Source organism: Thunnus albacares, chromosome 22 (assembly GCF_914725855.1).
Source record: "Thunnus albacares chromosome 22, fThuAlb1.1, whole genome shotgun sequence".
Lineage (NCBI taxonomy): Eukaryota > Metazoa > Chordata > Actinopteri > Scombriformes > Scombridae > Thunnus > Thunnus albacares.
Genome location: NC_058127.1, coordinates 14,245,958 through 14,272,279, shown reverse-complemented (window position 1 = coordinate 14,272,279; position 26,322 = coordinate 14,245,958). Strand labels below are relative to the sequence as shown.

Genomic DNA, 26,322 nt, shown 5'->3' with positions numbered 1-26,322 from the left:
TACTTCCTGTTCATATTGACCATTAGAAGATCTCTTTCAAATATTCTTTCAATGTAAGTGATGGGGGACGAAATCTACAGTCCTCATTTTGTGCAAAAATATATTCCAAAGTTTAGCTTCAGCACTCTGAATCAGTCAAATAGAGTTTTTTTCCCCAAGTTTTTTGGACTAAAATGATTGTAACTTTGGGAAATATCCACTTGGTTTCTCTAACTGGACTGAAACACCATATTAACTTCAGTTAGCCTTTTATTGCCTAACCTTCAGTTAGGCAATAAAACACTAAATGTTAATTAATTCAATACATGCAGGAGTTTGTTGCCTTACATACTCAGGTATGACCAGTAGTAGTAGTAGCTTACAGTGGCTAATGTTTGCTAACATTAGCAAACTTCAGAAAGCTTTTACTGTGTAACTGACAAGCTTCTTGTGGCACTGTGATGCTAAATTTTAGCTTTTAGCATTATCCCGTAATAAGCCTTTTTCATAGCAGGCAGCACAGGTGTTACTAATAACATTAACGCTGACTCCGTTATATTAAAGTGTCCCAGTAAGACATGATAGTGTGCCAGTGAGCCAGCACGCACAATAGCAGGACCCTGAAACTGAATTAGCAAAATGGAATCCAGCCACTTACTTCAACTATTTACAGCTGTGCTTTTGCTACTGTGACATGTCTTCTGTGAAAGAGGCCACTTGTGTTCAGCACCTGTTAGCACTGGACAACTTACAACTTTGTTATTTTTACTGCATTGAGCGTGGCGACGTCACATAATTCCTAGCATAGCTCTGTCTAATCAGCAGGGATAAAGTACCACTTTCTTTTAGTTTATCCAGGCAGTAGATACACATGTGATACAAATGTTAAAAGGCATTCTGTATTTTGTCATAGCAGATAAGCCATCTAAAGGTAATGCGAGGTAGAAGATGTTTTGTTTCCCCTTTATAACAGAGAGGAGTGGAGAGTGGTGGGAGTGTCACACACCTGCTGTAATACAATATGATACAATTTCTGGCAATAAGCCGAATCCGTCTGCAGATCAGACAAGTTATAGCATGACAGCATGTAGCATGTTAGCAGAACAGAAAAACAGGATCACTTCAGTCATCTTATCTCATCATAAATTAACATCTGGTGGTCTTGCAAGTAAGAAAATTTCCCTTTCACATTTTTGCTTTGATAAGTAAGGTCAAAGGTCATCTACACAGCAGCAACACAGGAGTTTTTTGCTCGAGGCGGGTGCTTCAGCAGAGTAGATAAAATCACCTGATGGGTTTAAACCTTGTTAGTCCAGTTTGTTTAAATCACTTCATCTCTCTGCTACCACGTGGCAGAAAGTTAAATAAAACAAGTGATTTGTTTAGGGCTTTTGTTTTGTTAAGTGTTACAAGAACTATAACCCTTAACTGGAGAGTGGCATGGCTTTGTGATTCATGCCTATTCAATATCATGAGGGAACAGAAACGCAGCATGTGACCTCTCTATCAGATGAATAGATCTGAAACTGTAATGTGTGAACACAAACACACGATGGGGAATACTGGTTATCACATCGAAGCAGAACAAGCTGTAGTTCTCTCTGTAGCAGGACAATATGATGGGGAAGCAGCACCTGCCGTTACTTCCTGCTTGCACTCAGGTGAAAAATACCTCAACCACCCACCTCTCACTTTATTGCCTCTTCACATGAGGAGTGTGTGACTGTAAAAGCGTGTGTAGGTGTAGTGTATGAATCTCACCTTGTCTAATCGTGTCTCGAGTTCGCTCACGTCATTTTGGACCTCCTCGATGTCAGCTCTGAAACAAGCAAACACACAAATAAACCACAAAATCACACACCAGATCTTGACGTAAAAGGTTTGTGCTTTGACGTCTTTAACAAAACAGGTGTGCTCCAGCGTCCTGATATTCTGCTGACATCTTAGTCAATAAACATTTGATATATTGTTAATTGTTAAGGATCAGGGTTCAGTTTTATTGTCATCATACATTAAAGGATTGCACACTGAAATGCAGTAAATTAACAAATATTAAAATATTTTAAATTAGAATGAAATAAAACAACAACATTGGCAATAAAATATAGAACAAAGTATATAAAAGTAGCATTAAGGGAAGAAATAAATAAAAACTATAATACATTTATAAGGAATATGCAGTTACATACATACATATGAATAGTATATATAATATACCCACACACACAACATGTTTACAATTTGTGCAAAATCAATGTACTATGCAGATTAAAGTGCAATAAAACTTGAGGTTCCAGTAGGTGTGATGTAAGTACAGAGGTAAAGTTATGGTAATGTGCATAAGAAGCCCAAAAGATCATTTATCAAGCAAAAACTCCCCTGTTGTATGTCACTGTAAGTTGAGCTGGGAACTTTTGACTATTTTCTGACCTTTTAAAGACTAAATGTTGTCATTTTATTGCTGTTAACATTGATTTTTTCCCCCATTTTATTGCTGATTTGCATGATTTGTGCTGCATACTCATTCTATTTTTCCTGGGAACTACAAATGAAAGATAGCATTTTGGCTAACTCTACATAAAACATAACTCAGATAATATACGTGCATGACACCCAAATTTAACTTCACATTAAATACCTTTCATATATTTATTCATAATTTAGTTGCATAATCATTTTTTGCAACTTTAACATCAAAATCTCAACTAACAACTAACATGTGACCCTGATTTGTCTTACAATCTTACATACATGTTAATATACGTTACATATTTTCCTGTTTCAAGGCTTCACTGGAACTACCGCACACAGAACAAACTATTTTAATCCTACACACGATGCATCATGCATCAAATAAATCCTTGCCATGCATCTCTTTGCACATTCTTCAGTGTGAGTTGGCGTGACGCATTTGGTATTTTTAGAGATTTTGTGATCTTGTGCAACATTTAGAATAGTTTACTGTGGGTTTGAAAAGAGCTTAGGTGCACATCAGTCATGGAAACGCTGTGTAACATCAGACTGAGTAAATTATCCAGCCTGCTTGTTGCAGAGTATCTAATTGATTTAACTGCCCTCGAGTTTTGTTTGTCTCAGAATGAGAGCTGGACCTCACAAACACTCCTCAGAAGTCTTGTCTGTGGCTGGTTTGTCAGTTTTTTGGTGTGAGCAGTATCTCTCGTCTCCTCTCATACCAACAGCTCAACCATGTGGTTTCCGCTGCCTTCCACCGATAGTACAGAGATACAGAAAGACAGAGAGAGAGACTGAATAGGGGAAAAAAAAAGAAAAAAAGAAGAGGCGAGACTGAGTGGAGAGAGAAGAGAGGAGGGCCCGGACAGACAGTTACTGTTTGTCTCTTTGTGTTTGTTAGTTTGAATCAAAGACTGAGGTCATGTCCTGCTGAAATACGACCAAATGACAAGTCAGCTAAGGAGAGAAGCAAAGAAAAGAGAGGGATTAAAAAAAAAAAAAAAAAAAAGGCTGAAAGGAGGCCTCTGGTGAGAAGATAAAAAACATTCCTTCATTAGTGAGACGTGTCCTTTTCATTCCTGTCTGAATTAGTGTCACAAGTTTTTTGGATTTTTGAGACACAAGAGACAGAAAGTTAAGAAAGAACTTCAGCTGAATTTCCGCCGTGGCTCTCCCCACAGAAAACACACTTCCTGTCTCTCCTGTTGATCACCTCAATACATCTCGCCTCACTTCCTGTTCACCTCCCACCCCACTGTTACCTAGCAACAGGAGGCAGCACATTTGAGCGGCTGTCGCTAGCTGTCAGTGCAGGTTTTTTTTTTTTTTTCTTTTTTTTGTTCCCCCCTATTTTCCTTCACTGTCTCTGCATATTTGGCTTATCTGTTTGATTGACTGTATGATAACTTAACCTTCTTCCCTTTCCTTTCTTCCACCTCTTTCGCCCTGACATGAGACCTCATCATTGCGGCTACCACAACTCAAACTTTCCACCACTGTGCATGTAAGCTTCCTATATTCAATATGGGCAACAGACAGACAGAGAGAGAGAGAGAGAGAGAGAGAGAGAAAAAAGACTGAAAACTCAGGATTGAAATATGCCAAATCAGCTGGAAGAGACGGCACCAGCCGCTGTGAGTGAGGCTGAGTGCCAAAAGCTATCAGGGCACACCCAAGCTCTGTCTCACTCTCTCTTGAGCCACTTGCAAAACCAACTTAACAACACTTCCCCTTTGATTACACCAGATGCTGTGTCTGTGTTGAAAGACATAAAAGGCTGCATGATATTATGAGGCTACTTATATTATGAAGCAATCAATTAGAGGTTCATCTTTGTAGCCTGATACCGTTTTTGTTACAGCTTCAACACAAAAATGTTAAGTAACATTTCTTGCGAAGAGTTCAACTAGAAGCTTCCTGTGGTTAAATGACACGTCAAAATGCAGTAGTGTCACACCTCAGATCAGTGTTTTCTGAGCCCTGTAGGGCCTACATGTAGTGTCTCATCCTTTTCATTGACCCCAGCTCTGCCAGTGACATGACATGGCCTGACCTCAAACTCAAAGGAGCTGCTGGTTTTTTTCAGCATCAGCAGTGCAAACAGCAAAGCTTCACACATACATGTAAAATATTGTTTCTGGAGTCTGAAAAAGCCATATTGGCATAGTCAAATATAGACTTTTTATAGGTGTTTTATGTCTTTTTTTGAGTTTTAGCCACATTTTAAAGCTTGGTTTTAATCTCCAAAAGGTAAGAAACAATCATTATTTGCTGCTGGATGTCACTTTTCGTTAAGCACATTACTGTGAGTCATAAGGAAACAGGTGAAACTCTTACCTGAAGCGTGGAGAGTCTTTCAAACACTCCTCAAAGTCCAGCTTGACTGTCATTCCTCCGTTTAGTCACACAACCACACAAATACTACTATATTACTCTAATTATTTTCTTTAAATATATATATATATGTATATATCCTCAGTGAAGCTGGAGGTGGACAGCAGCCTGACGCACAAACTGTGACTCGGTTTTAACGCTCCACATCGGCAGCCCGGCTCATTGTTCGCGTTTTCTTTCACAAGTATAATTTGTATTCCTCCGGCAGCAGCTCGCCCTGCTCACTTTTCTTTCTTGCAGGGACACCGTGTGCCTGATCTGTCGCACATCCGAGCCAGAGGTCGACTTTTTACTCACTATTCCGTATGAATGAACGCAGGAGGTGATAGTTGCGTTATTACCATCTTATCCGGCGAATAAAAAGCGAATGACTCCGAGGATGCTGCGGAAAGCCGGGCGCAAAGTTCTCTCGGAAATGATGAATCCTTATTGAGGGATGCGGATCAATATATTCCCATTAGAATAAGAACAAATCAGGTGGCAGGCAGGCTGTGTCGGATGCGGACTTCTTCCCAGGGGTGCCGAGAGGACTACAACTCTCTCTCTCTCTGTCTGTCTCTGCGAAGACGCAAAGACGCGCAGTCCAACCCCCATCTCACTATTTCCGTGTTTCTTACTCGTGGTTGAATGTGGTTGTAAAGTGCAGCACAAAATGAGAGACTACACTAATAAGCCCCATGGTTATTTATATACTATTAGGTTGCATCATATGAGCACCCCACCTATAATCTAACTCTGGTATATTTGATGTCATGAGTACTTTACCATGTGGTATTTGTTCCCCTCATTTGGTTTCTCCTGTTGCTGTTTGTGTATTCAGCTTTTCAGTTTCAGTGAACTGGGAACTTCACATGAGCTTCAAATGCAGATAGACTGGGTGTGAATACTTGTCAGGCAACCTTGTCTGGTTTTCTTTCAGGTGTAAGGAAGGAGCGTTATAAGCCACCGTCTGCTAATGAATCAATTGTATGGAAGCTCATTTCCGCTAAGAAAATAAAAACTACATTAAAGTTAGGCATGATAAAAAATAAGAATACTCAAGGTAAGTGAAATACTAAGTCAAATTTACCAAGTCAGAATAAAGACTGATTTACTTAATTAAAATAATGATTTAGCAAGTAGAAACTGAGATTGAGAGTCACAATTGAGAAATACTAAGTTAAAATTTCAAAAATATGAGATAGTATGTCAATATTATGAGAGACCAAGTCAAAAGTAAGACCGACTAAATCAAAGTTGGGATTCACCAAGTCAAAATTATGATTTAGTAAGTAGAAATTACAAGATAGCAAGTCATAATTTAAAAATACTGAGTTAAATCTACAAGATACTAAGTCAAAACTCGGATTTACTAAGTCCAAAATATGAGATAGTATGTCAATATCATGAGATACTAAGTCAAAATGAAGTCTTACTGAGTCAAAATGATGAAATAATAATTCAAAGTTAAGCCCACATTAGTCTAAACTATGACTTATTCAAAATATGAGAAGTCTAAACTAAGACTTACTAAGTCAAAATATGATTTAGTAGGTAGAAGTTACAAGATACTAAATCCCAATTAAGAAATACTAAGTCAAAGGTATAAGATACTGAGTCAAATTGAAGACTTACAAAGTCAAAATCATGAGATATTAACTCAAAGTTATGTTTCGCTTAGTCAAAATTATGATTTAGTAAGTAAAAGTCATGAGATACTAAGTCTAAACTAAGATTTACTAAGTTAGAAATATGAGATAATAAGTCAAAACTAAAACTTACTACGACAATAATATGAGACACTAAGTCAAAATTAGTCAAGATTATGAGGCAGTACATCACAAATAAGAGAAAGTAACTAAATACTTTGAGTCAATATTATGAGACAGTATGTTGTATGTTGTATGAAATCGTAGTAAGTAGTTATTTTTAAAATACAGTGTCAAAATTGTGGCTAAAAGTTAAGAGATAATACATCACACTTAGGATAAGACGGGAAGATAGTAAGTAGAAATTTGAGATGCAAAGTCTAAATTTTGTCTCCTAATTTTTACCAACCATGAGTATTTTCTTCTGGCAGAGTTGTTTCAAAAAGACAAAACAGCTCATCTAAACGTGTTGGGCAACACTTAACAAGAATCTGTACTTTGTCATCATCACAGACTGATGTAATCACACACTGAAGCCTGTGGTCAACTGCTGAGCGGGGAAGTATAATTACAGTGGCTTAATGGGCTTGTCTGTCTGCACTTATCTCATACACAGACACAATATAAACCTATCTGTCTATCTATCTATCTATCTATCTATCTATCTATCTATCTATCTATCTATCTATCTATCTATCTATCTATCTGTCCGTCTATCTATCTATCTATCTATCTATCTATCTATCTATCTATCTATCTATCTATCTATCTATCTATCTGTCTATCTATCTATCTATCCAGGTGAATTAATGTAATGTGGGACACTGCCAAATGTGGGACACCTACGCTCAAATGCAATGTTGCTAGTTGTTATCAGATTGTGTTTATTATATATTTATGCCTCAAAATATGCTATAATATGGTGAAACCATGTTATAACATGTATTTTTTATTTCCGCCAATTTTTTATTGTCCCACTTTAGAAAATGTGGGACAACTGGTTTAACTAATGTGGGACAGTCATATATGGTGTTAAATTGGTGAAATATGGATTTAATTACATTAAATGTGCAATACCAATAGTTATTCAGGGGTCTTAATCTTGTAATGCTTAATTTAACTTATTTTCAGGTAGTTTGAAAGTTAAATTATTACAAATATAAATAAATAATACATCATATAATACATTCTATACTATCTGTATTAGCAAAAACATTGTAATTACTGAGATGACCAAATGTCTGCATGCGCTTTAGACTTCAGTGTTACTGACCAGAGACGTTTTTATTGTATGAATTAAGGTGATTTAGACCTTTCAGCCACCCAGTGAGTGTCCCAGACTTCAGCCTGAACTGTCCCACATTAGGAAATGCACATAATCTAGGACACTTTTATATTTGCCATTTCTTCTCCAAGTGTGATACTTGCATTTTCTTTTCTGATATCAATCTATTGACATATGTGGCGCCCCCTGCTGATCAGAAATCGTCACTGCTTGGCTGGTTTATGTCAAAACAATGTGTCTGTTTTGATGTTTTTTCTTCCTTCACTTTGGTCCATGTTGTGGATGATCTGTTTCCCTGAAGGAGTCTGTCTATCAGAGGATCACAGACTGTGATGAGTTCACTGACCACAGCACTGATGGGACTTTTTCTGTCTTTGTGTCAATGAAATCCACCCGTGTTGTATTTTTCTTGACAGACGTCACGGAAAGGGCGTAGTTTGGTCTGTTGTGTTGCTAAGATGCTTCATCAAAACAAATATCTCACTGATATAATCTTGTGATGAAGACCTTACTAAGAACCTATATTTAAAATTATACCCTTCAGCAAAGTCCTGATCACCGTGGGAATATTATTTATGGACTAGAAGAACAGGTTTAAAAAGGAAAAAAAAATAACGTGCTCCAGAAACAAACTGGAACTCAGCTCACTTTTTATACACTTTAAATATAAATGTATAGATAAAAAGACGCTTTCCTATGTCTTTCCTTTCCCCAGCTGTCCTCAGCCGTGTTTCCTAAAATAATTTGTCTCCTCTCCAAGAGCGCGTCGGAGCGTCAGGAGCGCAGCGTTGCGCCAGAAATCGGGGGCGTGTGTGCGCAAATAAAGAGCGCAGCAGAAAGATACAATCGGGACAGTCAGTTGGTTCTGGGAGAAGTAGGACGATGTGAAACTTGGCAGCTCGACAGGTTCTTATTTGTCGCTGACAGGAGATCCCCTCCGTTTATGTCCAAATGATGAGCTTTGCATAAATTAAGATACTACAGCCGGTAGGTTTTTCAATATAAAGGGTTTGCTGACAAAAACAGACAAAAAGAAGAAAATATGTGACAAAATATATCATTAATATCGCTTTCCATCTGAACAGCGACTTTCAACAGCTCAGTATTGACTTGATTTATGATTTTTAGTTGTTGAAGCACCCAGTAGTTTAAATATAAATCAACTATATACAGTATATCAACTGTATTAGAACAGATTTACCTGTTAGTGTCCCAACACACATCCCCTCAATGTATTTTGCTCAGAAATCAAACCAACCAATATTTCTGCCCATGATTACCTGCCCCTGGTTTTCTGTGTGTCCGTTAAAATATCAACTGAAATATTAAAAGTATTAGATTTTGACACAGATTCCACAAGACAAAGCCTCAAGATTATTTCAGTTCATTTGGAAATATAGTAGTGTTGCATTTTACAAAGTAAGACAGTAAATTTTATTTTGAAATCACCTTGTGAAACAAGAGTTACAAGGTGCTGTACAATAAAAACATTAGGGACATAAAACTAGAAAGTTAAAAACAGAAAAACAGAAAATAACAAACTAACTAATTAAACTAACTAATTTGCTAGTTAATTAAATCACCACAAACTATTTGCTTCACAGACTGACTGACTCCAGGGCCCTTGAGGGACAGAGCCTCTGGGACAGTTGCCTGCTTTGCTTGGTTGGTAATCCAGATTTAAAGTGGCCTATTCTGATTATGAACAGGCCAAACCTGTTTAACCTGTTAATAATAAAAGAAGAAATGAATAAATACGAACAAACATGTTCAAGATCCATTACTAGCTGTTCTGAAGCTTTCAACTGTATCATATGATCTTCCTCCACAGATTACTGAGGAAGTGTTCATAAATATAGAAACCTGAACATCTAATATTCCATGACAACATGGGAAACTCCATGCTGATGAAGAACATGTGATGCAATGAAAAGCCCCAGAGAATCTACTAAATGGACCTTGTGATAAAATTGTTCATGAAGATTCTCAGTAATCCAGGTCATGGTTTTCCAAGGAGGGTTGAATCGAGGCCAGCTGGACTTGGTTGTAGATATTTGAAGATGTTTTGACTCTCATCCAAGAGGCTTCTTCAGACTGGTGGGGAGTCCCAGGTATTTAACCTCTGTGGGGTCGTTATCAAGGTCATTAATACCACTCGGTTCGTTAGTGCTCCTGATTAACAGTCATTAGAGTCGCTGGAGTCACCTGAGCCTGAGTATAAATGACAGTCCTTGGAGTTGTCACATGGGGCCAAATGTGAATGGTTGTTAAGTATGCTGGGAAGGGATGAAAGGGCAGCATTGTAGGTGGGGGATTAGTGGTGTCACACCAGTCAGTTAGAGCTGAAGAAGCCCCTTGGATGAGAGATGAAACATCTTCAAGTATCTACAATCGAGTCAAGTTGCCCTCGATTCAACCCTCCTTGTGATAAAACTGTTTTCTTCTGCTGTTTCCAAAGTCACAAATCAACCTTTTGATCTCAGAGAGAAAAATCTGAACGTAAACCTGAAATGCATTTTTTCTCTTTTATTAATTATTTTTTTACTGCATTTCTGAGAGAGTAACCTTGGAAAAAATAACTGATTTACAGAATATACACAGAGAAGCTAAAGAATACTTTGACCTACTAACAGATTTGATGAAGTAACCAGAGGCTGTATTGGAACAAATCCTTTAAAGAAACAGGCAACGTAAAAGTAATATCGTGGTTCCCAACCATTCTGGCCTGTGACCCCCTTAAAATAAAGCAAAGTCTACCTGGGACCCCTAATCACATGTTACATTGTCTACCATTTAAGTTACCAATAATTGTCTTTTATTTTATATTTTATCGGTTAATAATTTTGTCCATAAAATGTTAGAAAATAGTTTAAAATATCCATTAAATTTTCCAACAGTCCTAGTTACATCTTCAAATGTCTGGTTTTGTCTGACTAACAGTCCAAAACTCAAAGATATTCAGTTTGTCATCATGTTTGACAAAGAAAAACAATAAATCATCACATCTGAGAACCTAAAACCAGCTGATGTTTCACATTTTTGATTAAAATTTCAGACTAAAACGATTATTTAGTTGTCTAAATAGTTGCGCATTAATCTTCTGATCGACTAATTGATTAACTGATTAACTGCCAACCTTATTTGAATAACTTTTAGAGGTTTGAGGAGGTAAAATACATAAATCCACAAGAAATAAGGAAGAAATTAGAGGAAGCTTTAAAAATCACAATTTTGTGCGTCCAATATGTTTTTTTTTCTGTGTCCTATCCTGTCCTATTGTATCATCTCACGACCCCTTATGTGGGTCCCGACCCCCAGGTTGGGAACCCCTGATCTAAACAGTCATTTGCTTTTATTCTGAAGCAGATCTGTAGTTTTCCGGTGTGCGTGCAGCTGTTTCTGTCTGACTTGACGCGCCTCTCCTCTGTGCCGCCTTGCATCGGCGCTGAAGCCGCATAAAAGCGTTTTCCATAATAATGCGGGCGCAGTGAGCGAAGGAGACCCAGCAGGAGGAGGTGGACCAGCGGAGGGTTTACTCATAGCCTGCCTGCCCGCCTGTCAGGCACCGCACCAGAGGAATACAATGTCGAACCGAAAGCACCGGGACAACCAGGAGATCTGCGCCCGCAAGGTCCGCGAGCTGGCCCAGTCTGGAGTAAACAAACACTGCTTCGAGTGCAACCAGCCCGGGGTGACTTACACCGACATCACGGTGGGCAGCTTCGTGTGCACGTCGTGCTCCGGAATGCTGTGAGTTCTGAGGTTTATTTACGGTCAATTACAGCATCGGTTGCGCTGTACAGTATAAAAGTGTCAGGGCCTGAGATTGCACCATGCATGCACCACTCAGGGACAGATTTACAGTGTGTTATTCCATGTTATTTCTTTTTTTTTTTTTTTTTTTTTGCAGAAGAGGGGGGAGTGCTGGTGCAACAGCCGAGGATGTGTGCACAAATTAATTTACGCAGTGTCTGCCTCTCTCTCTCTCTCTCTCTCTCTCTCGCTCTCTCTCCCTCTCTCTGTCTCTCTCTTTCTCTCATGCGTGTCTTCCAACAGCCTCATAACCGACAGACCGCTAGTTGGTCATTTTCCAGCTCTGAGTTACGTTTCATTTCGTCATGGTGCAGGTTTGACACTCACCTCTCCTCTCTCTCTCTCTCTCTCTCTCTCTCTCTCTCTCTCTCTCCCCAGGCTCCTCTCCAGTGTGGGCGTGTATTTATATGTGTATGTGTGTGTGTGTGTGTGTGTGTGTGTGTGTGTGTGTCACATTTTGTTCTGCATGTTCAGCCTAGTCCCAATTACACTCCACAGGAAGGCGGTTTCAGCACTTAATTGCGCAATCTTGCACATGTACAGCAGTGTCCCACTTTGTCACCCCCCTCCATCACCTCTCTCTCCACACACACACACACACACACACACATACACAAACACACAGCATGGAGACAATTAAGAGGTTGCTCTGTCACAGGGTGTATGTATGTGTATGTGTGTGTGTGTATCTGTGTGTGGCACCTTTTTCACAGCAATTACATGCCCTTAAATCCACAGTCACCTGTCAGATATTTCCTCTTCCACCTGCTCTGTCCCCTTGTCCCTTCCTTAGACGCAAGGAATGACAACACATCTCCCATTTCTCGGCCGCTTTCTTTAATCGCTAAAGTCCATCTCTCATCTGTGTCCCAGGAGAGGCCTCAACCCTCCCCATAGAGTCAAGTCTATCTCCATGACAACCTTCTCCCAACAGGAAGTGGAATTCCTCCAGAACCATGGCAACGAGGTGAGTGACAGTTCGCTTTGTAAAGACAAAAAAGAGCAAAATATGAGCATAACCCATCTTAGGTCATTATGTCTCAGTACAGACAGTGTGATGTGTTTAATTTTATTAGTTGTAGTAGTTTTATTAGTTAAGTTTTATTAGGCTCACATGGTGCCAAGAAGCAAAAGGTCCCACCCAAACCTCGATCCATTTCCTCCTCCTCCTCCTCATCCACTCACCCCTCAGCTTATATCACACACATAAAGGGTGAAGTGTTACATTAAGACTATTGAGATGAGTGCTCTTTATTCGAATGTTGGCCGCGATGTGTGTGTGTGTGAGTGTGTCAGCGGTGTTAAGTATATAATGTGAGGAGAGGCAGAGATGTGTATCGTCCGGCTTCTCCTCATCATCATCCTCTGAAGAGTGATCATGATTCAGAGGCAGTAATATTTGCCGCACTCTGACTCTCGCGCCGGAGATGAATCACTGATGAGAAAAATCTGTTTGTGTTCGTGAGATATCTTCTGAGCTTAAATGTCAAACAAAAGCAGTGATATGGTTTGTTTTTTTATGCTCACGCAATCACAAAACTGACCCCTTTTTTGTTTGTTTGTGTTTAGGTTGGGAGGAGGACTTGGCTGTGTGTGTTTGACCCAAAGACGGATGGCTGCTCCGACATGAAGGACTCGCAGAAGTTCAAAGAGTTCCTCCAGGACAAATATGAGAAGAAAAAATGGTGAGGTTTTAGTTTCATCTGCTACGGAAGCTGAATGCCGGTAAACGGGCAAAGACTTTTTTAAATTATTGATTGTTTTCTCAATGAATCTACACATCATTTGGTCTATAAAATGTCATAAAATAGTGAAAAACACTTCACAAGTTCCCAGAGTCCAAGGCAACATCTTCAAAATCACTTGTGTTTACTGACAAATTGTCCAAAAACCCAAAATATTCAGTTTACTATAATACAAGATGAAGAAAAACAGCAAAAGTTCAATTTGAGAAGCTGGAACTGGTGATTGTGGCAATGTCGGTTTATCTATTGGTCCAGACTGAAATATCCAGACTCATTGCCATGTAATTTGCTACAGATATTTATACTCTCCAGACGATTGAAGCCCATACTGACTTTGGTGACCCCTTGACATTTCCTCTAGCGCCACATTTGTGGTTTTGATTGAAATGTCTCGACAACTATTGAATGGATTGCAATGAAATCTGACACACACATTCATTTCCCCCTCAGGATTAGCTGTAATAATTTTGATAATCCCTTAATTTTTCATATGGCGCCACCATCACGTCAAACTTTCAATTCTTCCAAAAACTAACGACCACCCCGTTAGCTTTACTGTGCTGTTTAATGCTAATTAGCAAATGTTCTGTTTCAGTCCTTAAGTGTAAAAGAGCAGCTAATCCACTCTGTATAAATAAAGATGTTCAAGCTCATGTTAGCATGCAAACACTTAAGATGGTGAACATAGTAAACATTATTTTGTTTAATTGAAATCTAATCTGAGGTTCAAATTTAGTTCAAAGTGCTGCTATGCTAAGTGCAGCTTCACAGATAAGCTAGCATGGCAGTAGACTCTTGTCTTGCGTTGGCATTTTTGCATGAAGGATTATTTAATTGATTATGAAATAGTTGTAGATTAATGTTCTGTTGATGGACTTAAAGATTAACTGATTAAGTATTGCAGCTCTGGAAGTGAAAGGGCATACCAGGACAAAATTAGATCTAAACAACTGATGACGTTTGTTCCAAAATTAGACATCCACTGTTGTCACTGAAATACAGAAGCCTACTCAAAAAAATTAGGTTTCATGTTTGATAAGTAAGTAAATGTTAAGCTTAAGGTTTGATTTTTATGAGGCCAGTAAGTTACACAGACTCACTTTATGTCCCATCTTTTTCAGGCATTTCTCCAAAAGTAAGAACCGGAGGGATGTGGAGGGTCCTTGGAGCCCCGGGGTCCAGGCCGTGCCCCCTTCTCACGGTCCTTTAGCCAACCAGGCTCCATCCCATAACCTGCCCCCCAACGCTAGGTCCACGAGGACGCTGGTGAGCGGCTAAATGTGGAGTGATTATGCATGTAATGGAGCGAGAGAGTGATGGAGATGAAGGGAGGCGAGTGAAAGTGAGAGGATGAGGATTCAAAGAGAGAAACTGGGAGGGTGGGTTTAGAAATAGAGGAAGTGAAAGGAGAAGTAGTTCAAAGCGTACCAAAACAGAAAAAGAGAATAGAAGGTGAAGAAACGACCTGAATTCCCCTCCACACTGCGGCGGGGAGACAGAGACTGATGGGTCGGATAGCGAGAGGGCCAGGTAGCCTCGACATCAAAGCTGCTGCTTATGAATTATTGAGAAACTATGAAAGAGCCTTACTTCTTCTGTCTTTTTCTCTCTCTTTCTACTTCCCATCTGTTCTCTTTCTTATCTCTTCTCCACTAGTCTCAGTCCCAGCTGCCACCATGGGATCGAGCCCCCGCCATCTCGCCTGCCGACATGCGAACGGACGTGTTCACCGCTCGGCCCTCGCGCTCCCAAAGCTTCAGAGACCCCCCTATGAAAGGTCGGAAGGTTGATCTCTGTCGGGTTGATATTTCTGGACTGAATCTGATCGAAGCTTCCCTTGTTTATCATTTCTCTCTATCTGTCATCTCTCTCGGATGCAGATCCCGCCCTCTGCGGGATAGAAAGACAGCGCCCAGGCTCCCTGTCATCAGCGCTGGGAGGTCAGAGCCACGCCCCCTCCTTCCCCGCCCTCCCACGGCCCTCAGGTCTGTCCCCCGCCATATACCTCACTTTCTATTGCTTCCTGGTCTCTATTTAGCTATAAAATGTATCATTATGATGGAGATTTGTTTTGAGAAGAGGACAAAACGGTTGCCAGATCCAACCTTTTGGTTGAGCGTTGAGTTATTTGAGATTCGACATTACCTCCTCTAACCCAAGTTTATGAGACGGTAAAGTCGTCTGTCTTGCATTGTAGGAGAATCAGTGGGCGAGTAAGCGTTGTAAAAAAAGGTCACATTCTCAGCTTGGTTAGCTTGGTTAATGAATGCAATGACTGTGCCACGTACATTTTAGAGGATACTAAAAACTCCTGTCCAAAAGTCCCCTAGTCTGGTGATATTGTATATTTCTCTTCCTGTCAACAAATCCCCTGAAAAAACCCAAAACCAACAATGAACTGATCCTACTAATAAATATGGCCTGCATTGCCAAATTCCTTTGTGCAAAAAACTTCCATTGTTGTCCAAAAATAATTAAAAACACATAAAGGAGCCACACAGCTGCACTTGGTGACATGTTCCTTCATTACAATGAATGTGGGCACTGTAGAATATTTTTAAGTCACTCCCACATACACCGTCTTGCAGCTGCAAGTACTTATTAGCGCAATATGTATCAATCCACCGCTAAAAATAGTCCCCAACAAATGCACAGTTTACTGTTGATTGAGTAACATCTGCTAAAAACGACAGTGCCCTTCTGTTTTAGGAAATGACTTTTCCTCTTTTAAAAATGAAACTATATATTTTTGAAAGATTTACGCCTTTAATAGGAAGAAAACCCGCTTCAGGCTGAGAGCTACAGACAGGCTGGGGAAGTCTTGAGAGGCTGACTAACACATTACTTGGCTTTGGTCTTTCCATGGGGTTTGTTGACATTTTTTTGGCAGACTTATCTGTTAAACTGATTTCAACTATTCTTGGAAAGACCTTTGCCAATTTAACACTAGTGAAATAAGGCCTAATTTGTAGTAGCTGGTGCCTGACACATATTGATGATAAAACAAACTAATTGACTAATTAGCTTCCACAATGTTTGCGATATTTGTGAGCCAAGTTCCTCTTCCAGTTGTATCTTATTGTGATCTAAAGACGTAGTTGTGCCTACATGGATTCTCTTGTAAAAAAGAATGGATACTTCACCCTTTTGATCAATGTTTAATTATTCTTCTATCCAGCAATTATGTGGGCTGGAAAATTTGGCAGTGCATGTTGGTACCATGTTGCCCAGAATGTCCAGCACATACTGTACAGTATTTTCACTGATTCTCACTGGTGACGCTGTTGGCTCTACGTGTCATTCTGGGAAGGACAAAGAGAGAGGAGTACTTAGGGGAAGGGTTCACAATTTTTCAAGTCTGTGTTAAATCAACAGTCAGGTGCCCAAATGAAAACTCAAATAGATTTTTCTTGCTGAAATCCTTCCTTCTATTCCTCCTGTTCATACTGACCATTAGAAGATCCCTTCATAATGCAATTACAATGTAAGTGATGGGGGACAAAATTCACAAGCCTAATTCTGTGCGAAAAAAAAGTTTATCTGAAGATAATATGAAGCTTCAGCCGCCCAAATTAGTCAAATCAAGTAGATATCTTTCAGCATTACAGTCTTTTTAGTGCCAAAGTCCCTCTTTTTGTTACCATACTTCCACCGCAGCTCAACACGGAAACACTGTCTGAGGAAACACAAAGAGGGAATTTGATGCTAAAAAGACTGTAAATGTGACAGATATCCACTTGATATGACTAACTCAGTCTGCTGAAGCCTCATATAAGCTTCAGATCAACTTTTAAATCCATTTTTGCACAAAATGACCCCCCATCACTTACATTAAAACATTTGAAGGGGATCTTTTAATAGCCAGTATGAACAGTGTTCATTTGGACACCTGACTGTTGTTTTAAGACAGATTTGAAAAACTGTGAACCCGTCCTTCAACTTGTAGTCATCATTTTACAGCACCACATTGGTTAAAAATGCATCCATGTCATCATCGTAGCACACTGGGTTTCTTTTCATGAATAGGGAAATTCAACAGGCTGCTCAGCTGGCCACAGACGACAGCAGGGACAACAGTTTCATATGACGTCAGTGACACTTTCTTCTCTCTTCTGTTTTCTCCAATCCTCCCTCTGTCTTTTCCTGTCTCTGTCTGTCTTACCTCGCTTTCCTCTCCTCCCCGACCTTGTAGCCAGTAGCTCTTTCAAAAACCACTTCACTTTAGGTAAGACACGGCACCAACCGACGCGTTTGAGTGTGTGCTGTATGGCTGAGATCGATAAGCTTTTCTATGCTGTATCATTCATAATAGATGGCCAATCTGTGGGCCTCTCTGGTGCTGCCCATGCCTCCTCACATGCACATAATTTTTTTTTTTTTTTAGTTTGAGGAAAGACACCCCACTCTACTTTCATTTAGCCATTCAAGTCATGGCTGGCCGGTGTCACATGCAGCAAGTGGGGTCGATATTTTTCTTCATCACTCAGGTTTCCCACTTCAAAGCCCAGATCTGAAGGCTGGGAGGGTCAAGGAGACACACACACACACTCTGTTCCCTCAGAGGAAAAAGAACAAGTTTGAAGTAATGCTATTTTTAGGCCGTAGCTGCCCCCGTCAGCAGAGGGACGCTGATATTTCGCACCACGTTGGCGTTGAAGCACTTAAAAACTATGTAGGGCACAGCTGTAATCCCACAACACACATTAACGTCCCAAACAAGTATTCTAGGAAGTTCAGGTATGTTTGCAAAGATAGGCTGTATCTCGAAACTTTGCAGGAGTGTATGATCATATCCCCAAAACATGCAGCTTGTGTTTTGCATGCTTTATATCGGCATACAATCAGGTCAAGTCTAGTCTGGTCTGGACTCCTCATCTGACAGAAGAAAACTTGCTGGTGTTTGAAAACCAATCCCCATTTTCATTTGCAGTTTATACTAGCATGCTTTGTGGTCAATGTTTGTGGAAAGCTTGCTACCTGTAAAGATGTTAGCCATGCTAATTTCCTGCCTTTGTTACTGTCTCTCAGTTGTATTCATGTGGTTGGTGCTTTGAAAATTGTCCAAGAAGTTTTTGGCTTGCTGCTGCTGCACTTTTTTTCGATATATTTTTTTTTTTTGTTAATGCTTAACCACGATTAGATGAGAGTACAGATTTTAGACTGACTTTAGGCTGCCAACTTCACAGCCGGTTAGGGAATACGGATGAAAACTAGCCTTCTGGCTAATTCTGGCATATTTACAGTCATGTTTTATTAATATGCACAGTCCCTGAGAAATAAACTGAATGAATAAAAATAAATTATGAATTATTATTGAAAAGTTAAACTAATCCTTCATTTGACAACCCTCATAGCATGGAAATGTTAGCATAGCATGAGTTAGCATGAGATATGTTCTTGGTGTGATTTAGGGTTTATTATTCTCTTTTTGTCAAACAGTGTTTGTCTGTATGAATAATATTATAATTTCTACATTGGTATCTGTAGCATATTCAGATTAATGTCCATGAATTGATCTGATTAGGAATGTACCTCAAGATGTTCTGGAGCTTTCAATCTTATCACATGACCTTCATTAGCAGGTGGAGATTGTTGGTGCTCAGAAACAAAATATAGAGATTTGAACATCTACAGTTCTATGACAACTGATGCAAACTCTGTCCACTGATGAAGATCACGTGATATGATAGAAAGTGCCAGAATAGCTACTAAATGGACCATTAAGAGAGATTGTTTTGTTACGCTTTGTTTCCAGTGTTTCAGCCTTGCTTTATAATGTAAGTTTTTCATGTTTTATTTGCTTTTTTTTGCATTGATTTAAAACATTTTGAAACACAAAATTAAGTCACAGATCATTGTATTATTTTACCACTTTATGACTAATATGATCATAATACTGAGCTTATTAAACTTTTCCTGGCCTTAGGCTCTCTTAACGGAGTTGCAATCACACTATTAAAAAATAAACTTTTGTAAAATTTCTTAAAAATGAGGTGCTTGTGTCCCCACTGGTGTAAAAGCTTTAAGTTGTGAACTGCACTTGAATGCAGAACTGGAGCCTCTGAGCTTCTGTCTTTGCACTGAGGCTCAGTCTCGTTTTCTCGCTCTCAGGTCGTACAGTGTCGGCCTCGGGGACCACGGGGCCCTTCAGAGCCTTCCCTAAGTCTCTAAGCGTGGACTTTGGAGGTCTGGGCCATCCTCAGCAGCAGCCTCTGCCCCAGTCTCTGTCCCAGCCGCAGCAGCCTGCCGGTGTCGGCCAGACGACGCCGCCGGTCGGCAGCTCCAACGCCCTGGACAGGTACGCTGCTGTGTCACACCTGGACAGCGTCTTCTCTGACACGTCGACGGCAGGTACGTTTGCCACTTTGTACTTCTACTTCACTAAATCTCAGAAGGAAATATTGTACTTTTTACTTCACTACACTTATTTGACAGAAGTTGTTACTTTTAAGACTTAGATTTTACATTAAAAAAACACGTAATAAAGCACATTGTTAATGATAAAACCAGTTGTTCCCAACTGTTTTGGCTTGTGACACCTTATAGAAAGTTCTCGGCAGTTCCACCAAAGAGACATTTCCCATCTAAACTTCTCTCATGGTCTCATTTACATTTCATTTAAAGATTTGAAGCCCAAAATGGTCAAACTATCCAATATTTTTTATTTAAAACAATAAAAAAATATGAATTTGAATGTTCCTACCTCAAGAATTACAACACCTTAAGCTGCTTTTCCACTACAGGAACTTAGATTTGTCCTCTGACCCTCAGGAGGTGGTCTGGCCCCTCAACAACTGGATTCAACTACCTACGTAACTGTATACAAAGTAGTTAAAACTAGCTACAGCAGTAAAATGCTAATATATGAGTAATAGGGGCCATTTATCTGCAGAAGAAGTACATTTAAGTACATTTTGATGGTAATACTTCTGTACTTTTACATAACTAGGATTTTAATCGCTGGACTTCTACATGTAAGGGAGTATTTTACATTGCTGTATGTTAGCGTTAAACTAAAGGACCTACTCCTTCACTGCTGGGTAACAGACACAGAAGCAGAGGGAGAGTTTGAGTGTGCGTGTGATCCAGATTGTCACGGCCAGCTCAGCTGGGTTGCATAACATCCTTACTCCAAATGCCAAGGCTGAATTATGCTCATTGTGTTGTGCTCCAGTTGTGCACAGTCTGATTCAAAGGACCTTGTCGACATGTTTCAGACTGTTTAAAATCAGCTGTATTTGTCTTAATAGCCAAGGCAGCTGTATTAATGCACAGGATTCATGGGAGAAGCCCTCAAGCTTGCTACAAGAGGCTTTGTTGTTTTCTTCCTTCATCACAGCCTCCCCTGCCTGGCAGAGTGAGGAGGTTATTGATTTTCTGCCCTGGCCCACTTTGATTCATATCAAGCCCAACACAGAGACGATATTTTATTCAGAGTGTTCGTAATGCTTTTGTTCTCTCATGACTTACATGCTTAAGATCAACCATTCGAGGTCTCTTTTCTCCTCACAATTCAGGATAATAGTAGCACTTGATCTCTTAAATTAGGCTCATTAGAGCCCAGAGGTGATGTGGTAAGTCTGTGTGAAATGCTTGTTTGCAGCTCCACCTGCTGCTCCTCCACAGTACAGCACCCTCTTTGGCAGCAGGTTGTCATCCAGCTCCACTCCTGCCAGGTAGGAAAATTCAATCTTGTCAAATCAACTTTTGTTAAACATGGCAGTTTTTTTTTTTTTATTTCTTGTGCACGGAGCCCTTTAAAGGTCATATTCTGATCGACCCTCTTCGTTTTTCTGCTTTTCCCCCAGTTCCCCCGGTGTCGATACAGTCTCCAGCTCCCAAACCTTTGCAAGTAGGTAGCGAGCACGAACTGCATTGATCCCTCTTGCTAGCCTGCACTGTGTTTACATTCAGTTCTTTCATCTTGAAATCCGTCCAACACGTCTAATTACGATGCATCCGTGTGACTCAGAGCGGTGTCGGTTTTGAATAGCCAGGAATGTACCCTGTTAACCCCGCACACTGTGAATTATCTCTCCGTCTCTTCTCCCCCAACCCCCCCCACCCCCCTCCCCCTCCTCTCCCTGTGTGTCTCAGATTTCCCCAACCCATTCAGCTCCAGCTCCAGCTCCGCTTCCCAGCAGCCTGTTGCCCTCTCCCCCAGTAACCCCTTCAGCAGCTCCTCAGGAGGTGAGACTCATGTTCAGTGTCCTTCAGATCAAACTTCTGCTACTTCTGTCTGCAAGTTTTTCAACATGTGGGAAAGGTTTTCTATCAACAGTAGTTTTTTTTATGATCTGCAGCATGTTTTCTTTAAGATTTTTAATGTAATACGTTTGATATTTTTGAAAATTATGAAAATGACGACTATCTGATATTGATTATCATCAATATGTTTTGTGTCTGTGGTATTTACTGTGTAGATAACATATTCCAGATTCTGTATTTACTTCTAAAAATTACAAAAAATACCTTAAATGTCTTAAATACTGATAAATGAAATACTGATTATTCTATTCAAAAAAGTCTTAAAATTTATTTTTTATCAAGAGTTTGCAGATTAATGAAAAAGTAAAACATTTTTTAAAAGAGTTTAGAACAATTCACATTTATAAGAAGATCAACAGACAAGTAATAGTTGCTTAATCAAGCAAATAGTAATAATAACAATATTTTCTGTCTCCAGCTTCTCAAATGGGTAAATTTGCTGCATTTGTGTTATACACGATTTTAAATTGAATATCTGTTGGTTTTGGCTCTTAATGACACGATGGGCCTGTTTTTCACATTTTTTTGGCATTTCATAAACATTTAATCCAAAAAAAAGATTGACAGATTAATCAATAATTTAAATAATCATTTGTTGCATTACCTAACTGCTATCTGCACTCAGTTTTAACTTAGTTTACAAACATTTGTGACTAATTATGTATCGCATTTTGCTAAAAAACAACACAAACAAGTGTTGAAATAATAACATATTACAGTTTTCCAAAAAAGAAATTCAAAGAAAGTGAATAAAACACACTTCGGTACTAATAAAGTGACTCAATGCCCCCGCCCCTCCCCTTAACCACCGCCACCAGAAGTAAAACAAGGATAAAGGATAATGAAAAAGATAATAAAGAACAGTTGGAAAAAAAAGAAAGCAATCCAACAAACGAGGGAAAACAATATCTTCACAGACGATAAAGCATTAAAAAAACAAGAAATCCAAACCCCGTCCTGACCCCGAAACACACACACACAACAATCAGTAGTAATAATTTATAATGATGTTCATGAACTCTGAGCTCTGTGAATTCTATCAGCTTATTTATTACATTTTAATTATTCAACGTTATGATTTATTGATATATTCAGTTATATACTTTTGACTGCTTTATGTCGCCTCTGGGTCTTTGTACATAATAAAGTAGCTAATAGAAAAATAATACTCATATATTTTACTTTAAAACCAGCTAATAATAAAAAAATAAACAGCCCGGTGTGATCTCACTTTGTGTGTGTGTGTGTGTGTGTGTGTATTTTCTTTCCAGGTGATTCCAATGCATTTGTCACCTCGCCCACCTCAGTTTTCCCTCCGTCCGCCTCGTTTCCAGCACCTGCTGCCCAGAATGCATTTCCTCATGAGTCAGCCAATAACCAGGAAGCCAATGGTAAAGATTTTTTTTTTATTGTTTTATTTGTTAAAGTATAATATTTTGTGTGCTAGAGGCGTGTCTTTCTTACTATGTGAAGAGGAATTTGTGTCAGTGCTGTTGTGTTTGGTTTCATTTATGATAAAAATAGAGGTTTTGAATAGAGGTATAGTTGGGTTGGTGGATGTGGTATTTCAACAATATGAATACTAAGTTAATAATAAATAAATCTCTTTATTTCTGCTGTAGACACTGATGAGCCCATCTCTCTGAGATTATGAATCTTGTAATTTATTTGCTTAAAAAGTCAAAACAGGAAGTTCTCTGGTAGCTGAGTGGTTGCAGTGTGTGCTGACCATGTTGCTTTTCTCTGTTTTACATCATAATAAATTGAATATCTTTTAGGGAGGACAAAACAAGTAACCTTGAGCTCTGGAACAGTGACATCTGTTTTCTTTCTTTTTTGCTGACATTTTGTCCACCGAATGAATTATAAAAAAACAACAATGACGGGTTAATCAATAATGAGCACAGTGTCAAGATAAATGTGACAAGTTTTGTCTTTGTGAACTTATGAAGGACATTTTTTATGATTGTGAGAACGTTATGTTTATTTCAGTATTCTACCAGATATGATAAACGTCTTTTGTAATATGACATTGCAGAGTAGAATAAAGTAGCAGCAGTTGTGTATTTATATGGACACCAAAAATATTGTTGCCATGGTGAAACATTGGTTTCAACAAGAACAGAGCTTCTTACAAATAACACAACATTACAAATGAACAAATCTCCAAAGTGCTACACATAAAATCTTTTTCTTTTATACTTTAGTTTTTGTAAATAAGAATAGAAATACAACAAAACATAGTGGAACATATGATACGTTTTCATGCAATGTTACACTGACGTCAGTTCGTACAGTAATGGCTCAGGAATCATCTCATGAGGTCACGAACACAATCCATTTTTCCCAGTAGTGCAAGTATTCATCAACCAGTAGATGCAGTGAGAAGGTCGTTCTCTCCATACTTTGACCATTAGTCATAATATCCATCCAGTCAGACTTTGTTGGAGGTTAGTCTGTAACTGTTTTACAGCTTTCTTGCTGGCTGCTAATAATATCTTCAATAGATATTTTGTCTTGCACCGAAAAATGAGCTGCAATATCGTCCAAATAGATTTTTAGAGAAAGAACAGTCACCAAAAATGTTCTGCATCACTTCCTGCCAGTATGACCGAATGTCTGGGTAGCTCCAAAATATATGGAAGTGATCTGCCTCCAACATAGACCCCTTCCCATCTCACCTGTCTGCACACATTTTAACTTGGGGGTTATAAAATATAATAATAATATCTAATCAAACTCCGCCAACAGAATTCTCTCCATAGACCTGAGCTGGTGGAAGTCGACTGTACAAAGCACATAAAATAAAGCCTTTTCTTTCCAGGTTGACTATTAAACCTTCTTGCTTCACATAAGGTCCAACACTAGAGTCATTTTTTTATTAGACAAGATGTTCATGATTTAGGTTTGTACTACACATCAATAAACTGAACCACATGATTAACCTTTATGAAAAAATGAAAAATAAAAAGGAATAGAAAAGGGTTTTAAGCTACAGTAAACAAGCCATGTATAACAGCCTCTCATCCATATATTCAACATACAAATGAAAACCCGAACACATACTGTCCTGTAGCACTGGCTGCCTGTATGACCTGTACTGTATGTGCTGCAGATCAAACGGTGAGAAGCTGCGAGGCGCCGATGCAACACAAATGATTCAGTATTTCAACAGTGACCAGCAACAGCTCAGGAATACCAATTCACACGCCCCAGTGTAGAGCCGCCGCTGCTGCGGTTCATGTTATCATCTGCGGTTTCTGGTTTCAAGTTTCAGTGCTGTCTTCACTCCAATGAACATGTGTTTTTTCTGTCTTGTCATATGTGTTTTAGGTTTTGCCTCCTTCCCTGCGTCCGACTCTCAGCCCAAAGTCCCTCGGCCAATGTCGGTGAACCCGTTTACAGTGAGTACCCCCGTTCACTTGTCTGGCAAACAAGTGGCACCAAGTGGCACTTGAACACTGAGCGAGATGTGATGGATAAAAGGGAGGCTAATTGGTATTTTTTGCAAGCTGTCTTTTTTTTTTCTGCTAAAATACAGGAAGCATAGTAAAGTCCTCTCATCTCGTTCTCACCCTGCCTCTCTTTCTTTCTCTCTCTCTGTCTTTCAGGGGAATGTTTACCCCAGTCGAGGGACGTCGCGGAATCCTTTCATCTGATACCGCCCCCCCCGCCCCCCACCACACCGCTCTCCTTACTCCACCCTCCCATCCATCTCTGGGAACCGAGGAGGGAGAAGTGAACTTGAGGAGTCGCTGCCATTTCAATGCCTCTGGAGTATTTTCACCCTCTGAGGGAGGGTTCGGACGTCCATGCAGAACCCCTGCAACCTCCCACCCTTTCTCCTTTTTCTGTCTGTGTTTACGTGTTGTGTGTGTGTGTGTGTGTGTGTGTGTGTGTGTGTTTGTGTGTGTGTGTGTGAGGAGGGAAAAAAAAGGCACGAATGTAATTATGAAATTCAGTATGTCTGTATGGGAGCCTGCTGTGTTTGTACCACGTGACATTACGTCTAAAAAGGTGTTTGTGTGCCAGTAGATGCCACCTCAGGGCTCTGTGGGAGTCACAAGTAAACGACGCCTCTATGATTTTTTGCAGAAATACACACGTATATCACACCACGACGTTGCTGCTGATGCTGCTACTTTGCTTTCATCTCCTGCTTTAAACTGTAAAAAAAAAAAACAACACAACAACAACAACAGTAAATCCGTCAGCGTTGTCTCCTGCTTTAAAACTCTCGAGTCGTCCAAAGGAAAAGCCAGTTGAATGACCCAGCATCACGAGTTTCTACAGATGGTTATAACCGCCTTAACAGCCTCTTGATGCGTGCAAGGAAAGCGTTGGAAGTTAAAGACAGGCTTTTCTCTGTAGTGTGTGTGGAACATGTTTGCATTCGTCACTGTTTTTTGTCAGGTTTTCCTTTGAAGGATAATTGTACGTTTTTTTTCCCACTCTCAGGCTGCATGCGCTTAGAGGGCTAAAAGGAGATGCTACTGAATGTAAAAGCAATTTCAAGAATAACTTAAATGTGTATAAAAACGTCATCGCTTCATGTACCGGACCAAAATGTTTCTAGCTGTTTCTTTTGTTGTTGTTTTTTTTTTTTTTTTTTTTGGTTGACATGGAGGCGAAGTTTATTTCCCTTATTTTGCCAGAAAAAAAAGAAAGAGATTCATGTAACAACGTCTTTGTAATGACAAGTATTCATGTTCATAAAATCAGTTTGTTGCTTCTTAAA

The 26,322-nt window shown here is 39.5% G+C and overlaps 2 protein-coding genes across 5 annotated transcripts in view; one reads left to right on the top strand and one right to left on the bottom strand.

Moving 5' to 3' along the window:
* The window catches only part of acap1 (ArfGAP with coiled-coil, ankyrin repeat and PH domains 1), a 27,733-nt gene extending 15,298 nt beyond the window's left edge, over positions 1 to 12,435 (bottom strand). The window contains exons 1-2 of one of the 2 annotated variants that reach the window (XM_044340535.1): positions 12,314 to 12,435; positions 1,741 to 1,798 (exon numbers count right to left, since the gene is read on the bottom strand). Coding sequence is in view for 1 of the 2 variants with exons in the window: in XM_044340534.1 (XP_044196469.1) it covers positions 1,741 to 1,798; positions 4,789 to 4,841 (111 nt within the window). In the remaining variant the exon portion in view is untranslated. Of the gene's footprint in view, positions 1 to 1,740; positions 1,799 to 4,788; positions 5,460 to 12,313 lie in introns of those variants that run through there. The other variant, XM_044340534.1, reaches the window with a different exon arrangement.
* agfg2 (ArfGAP with FG repeats 2) lies at positions 11,150 to 26,322 on the top strand. Of its 3 annotated transcripts, XM_044340537.1 has the most exons (15): positions 11,150 to 11,508; positions 11,950 to 11,982; positions 12,445 to 12,538; positions 13,141 to 13,256; positions 14,438 to 14,582; positions 14,973 to 15,093; positions 15,197 to 15,301; positions 17,509 to 17,541; positions 19,428 to 19,667; positions 20,920 to 20,992; positions 21,125 to 21,168; positions 21,414 to 21,506; positions 22,856 to 22,975; positions 24,918 to 24,988; positions 25,196 to 26,322. In XM_044340537.1, exons 1-15 carry the CDS (start codon positions 11,342 to 11,344, stop codon positions 25,241 to 25,243), a joined length of 1,503 nt encoding a protein of 500 aa, XP_044196472.1. In that variant the 5' UTR covers positions 11,150 to 11,341; the 3' UTR covers positions 25,244 to 26,322. The 3 variants fall into 3 exon arrangements, with proteins under 3 accessions (XP_044196472.1, XP_044196474.1, XP_044196473.1); XM_044340539.1 differs by lacking the exon at positions 17,509 to 17,541 and having other exon boundaries at positions 11,151 to 11,508; XM_044340538.1 differs by lacking the exon at positions 11,950 to 11,982 and having other exon boundaries at positions 11,152 to 11,508.

Bases quoted from the DNA above. Each gene is read 5' to 3' on its own strand.
- agfg2 (XM_044340537.1), top strand. From the start codon at position 11,342: ATGTCGAACCGAAAGCACCGGGACAACCAGGAGATCTGCGCCCGCAAG. The intron at 15,302-17,508 runs GTCTGTCCCCCG...CCGACCTTGTAG, and splicing joins CGCCCTCCCACGGCCCTCAG to CCAGTAGCTCTTTCAAAAAC. The intron at 21,507-22,855 runs GTGAGACTCATG...TTTTCTTTCCAG, and splicing joins CTTCAGCAGCTCCTCAGGAG to GTGATTCCAATGCATTTGTC.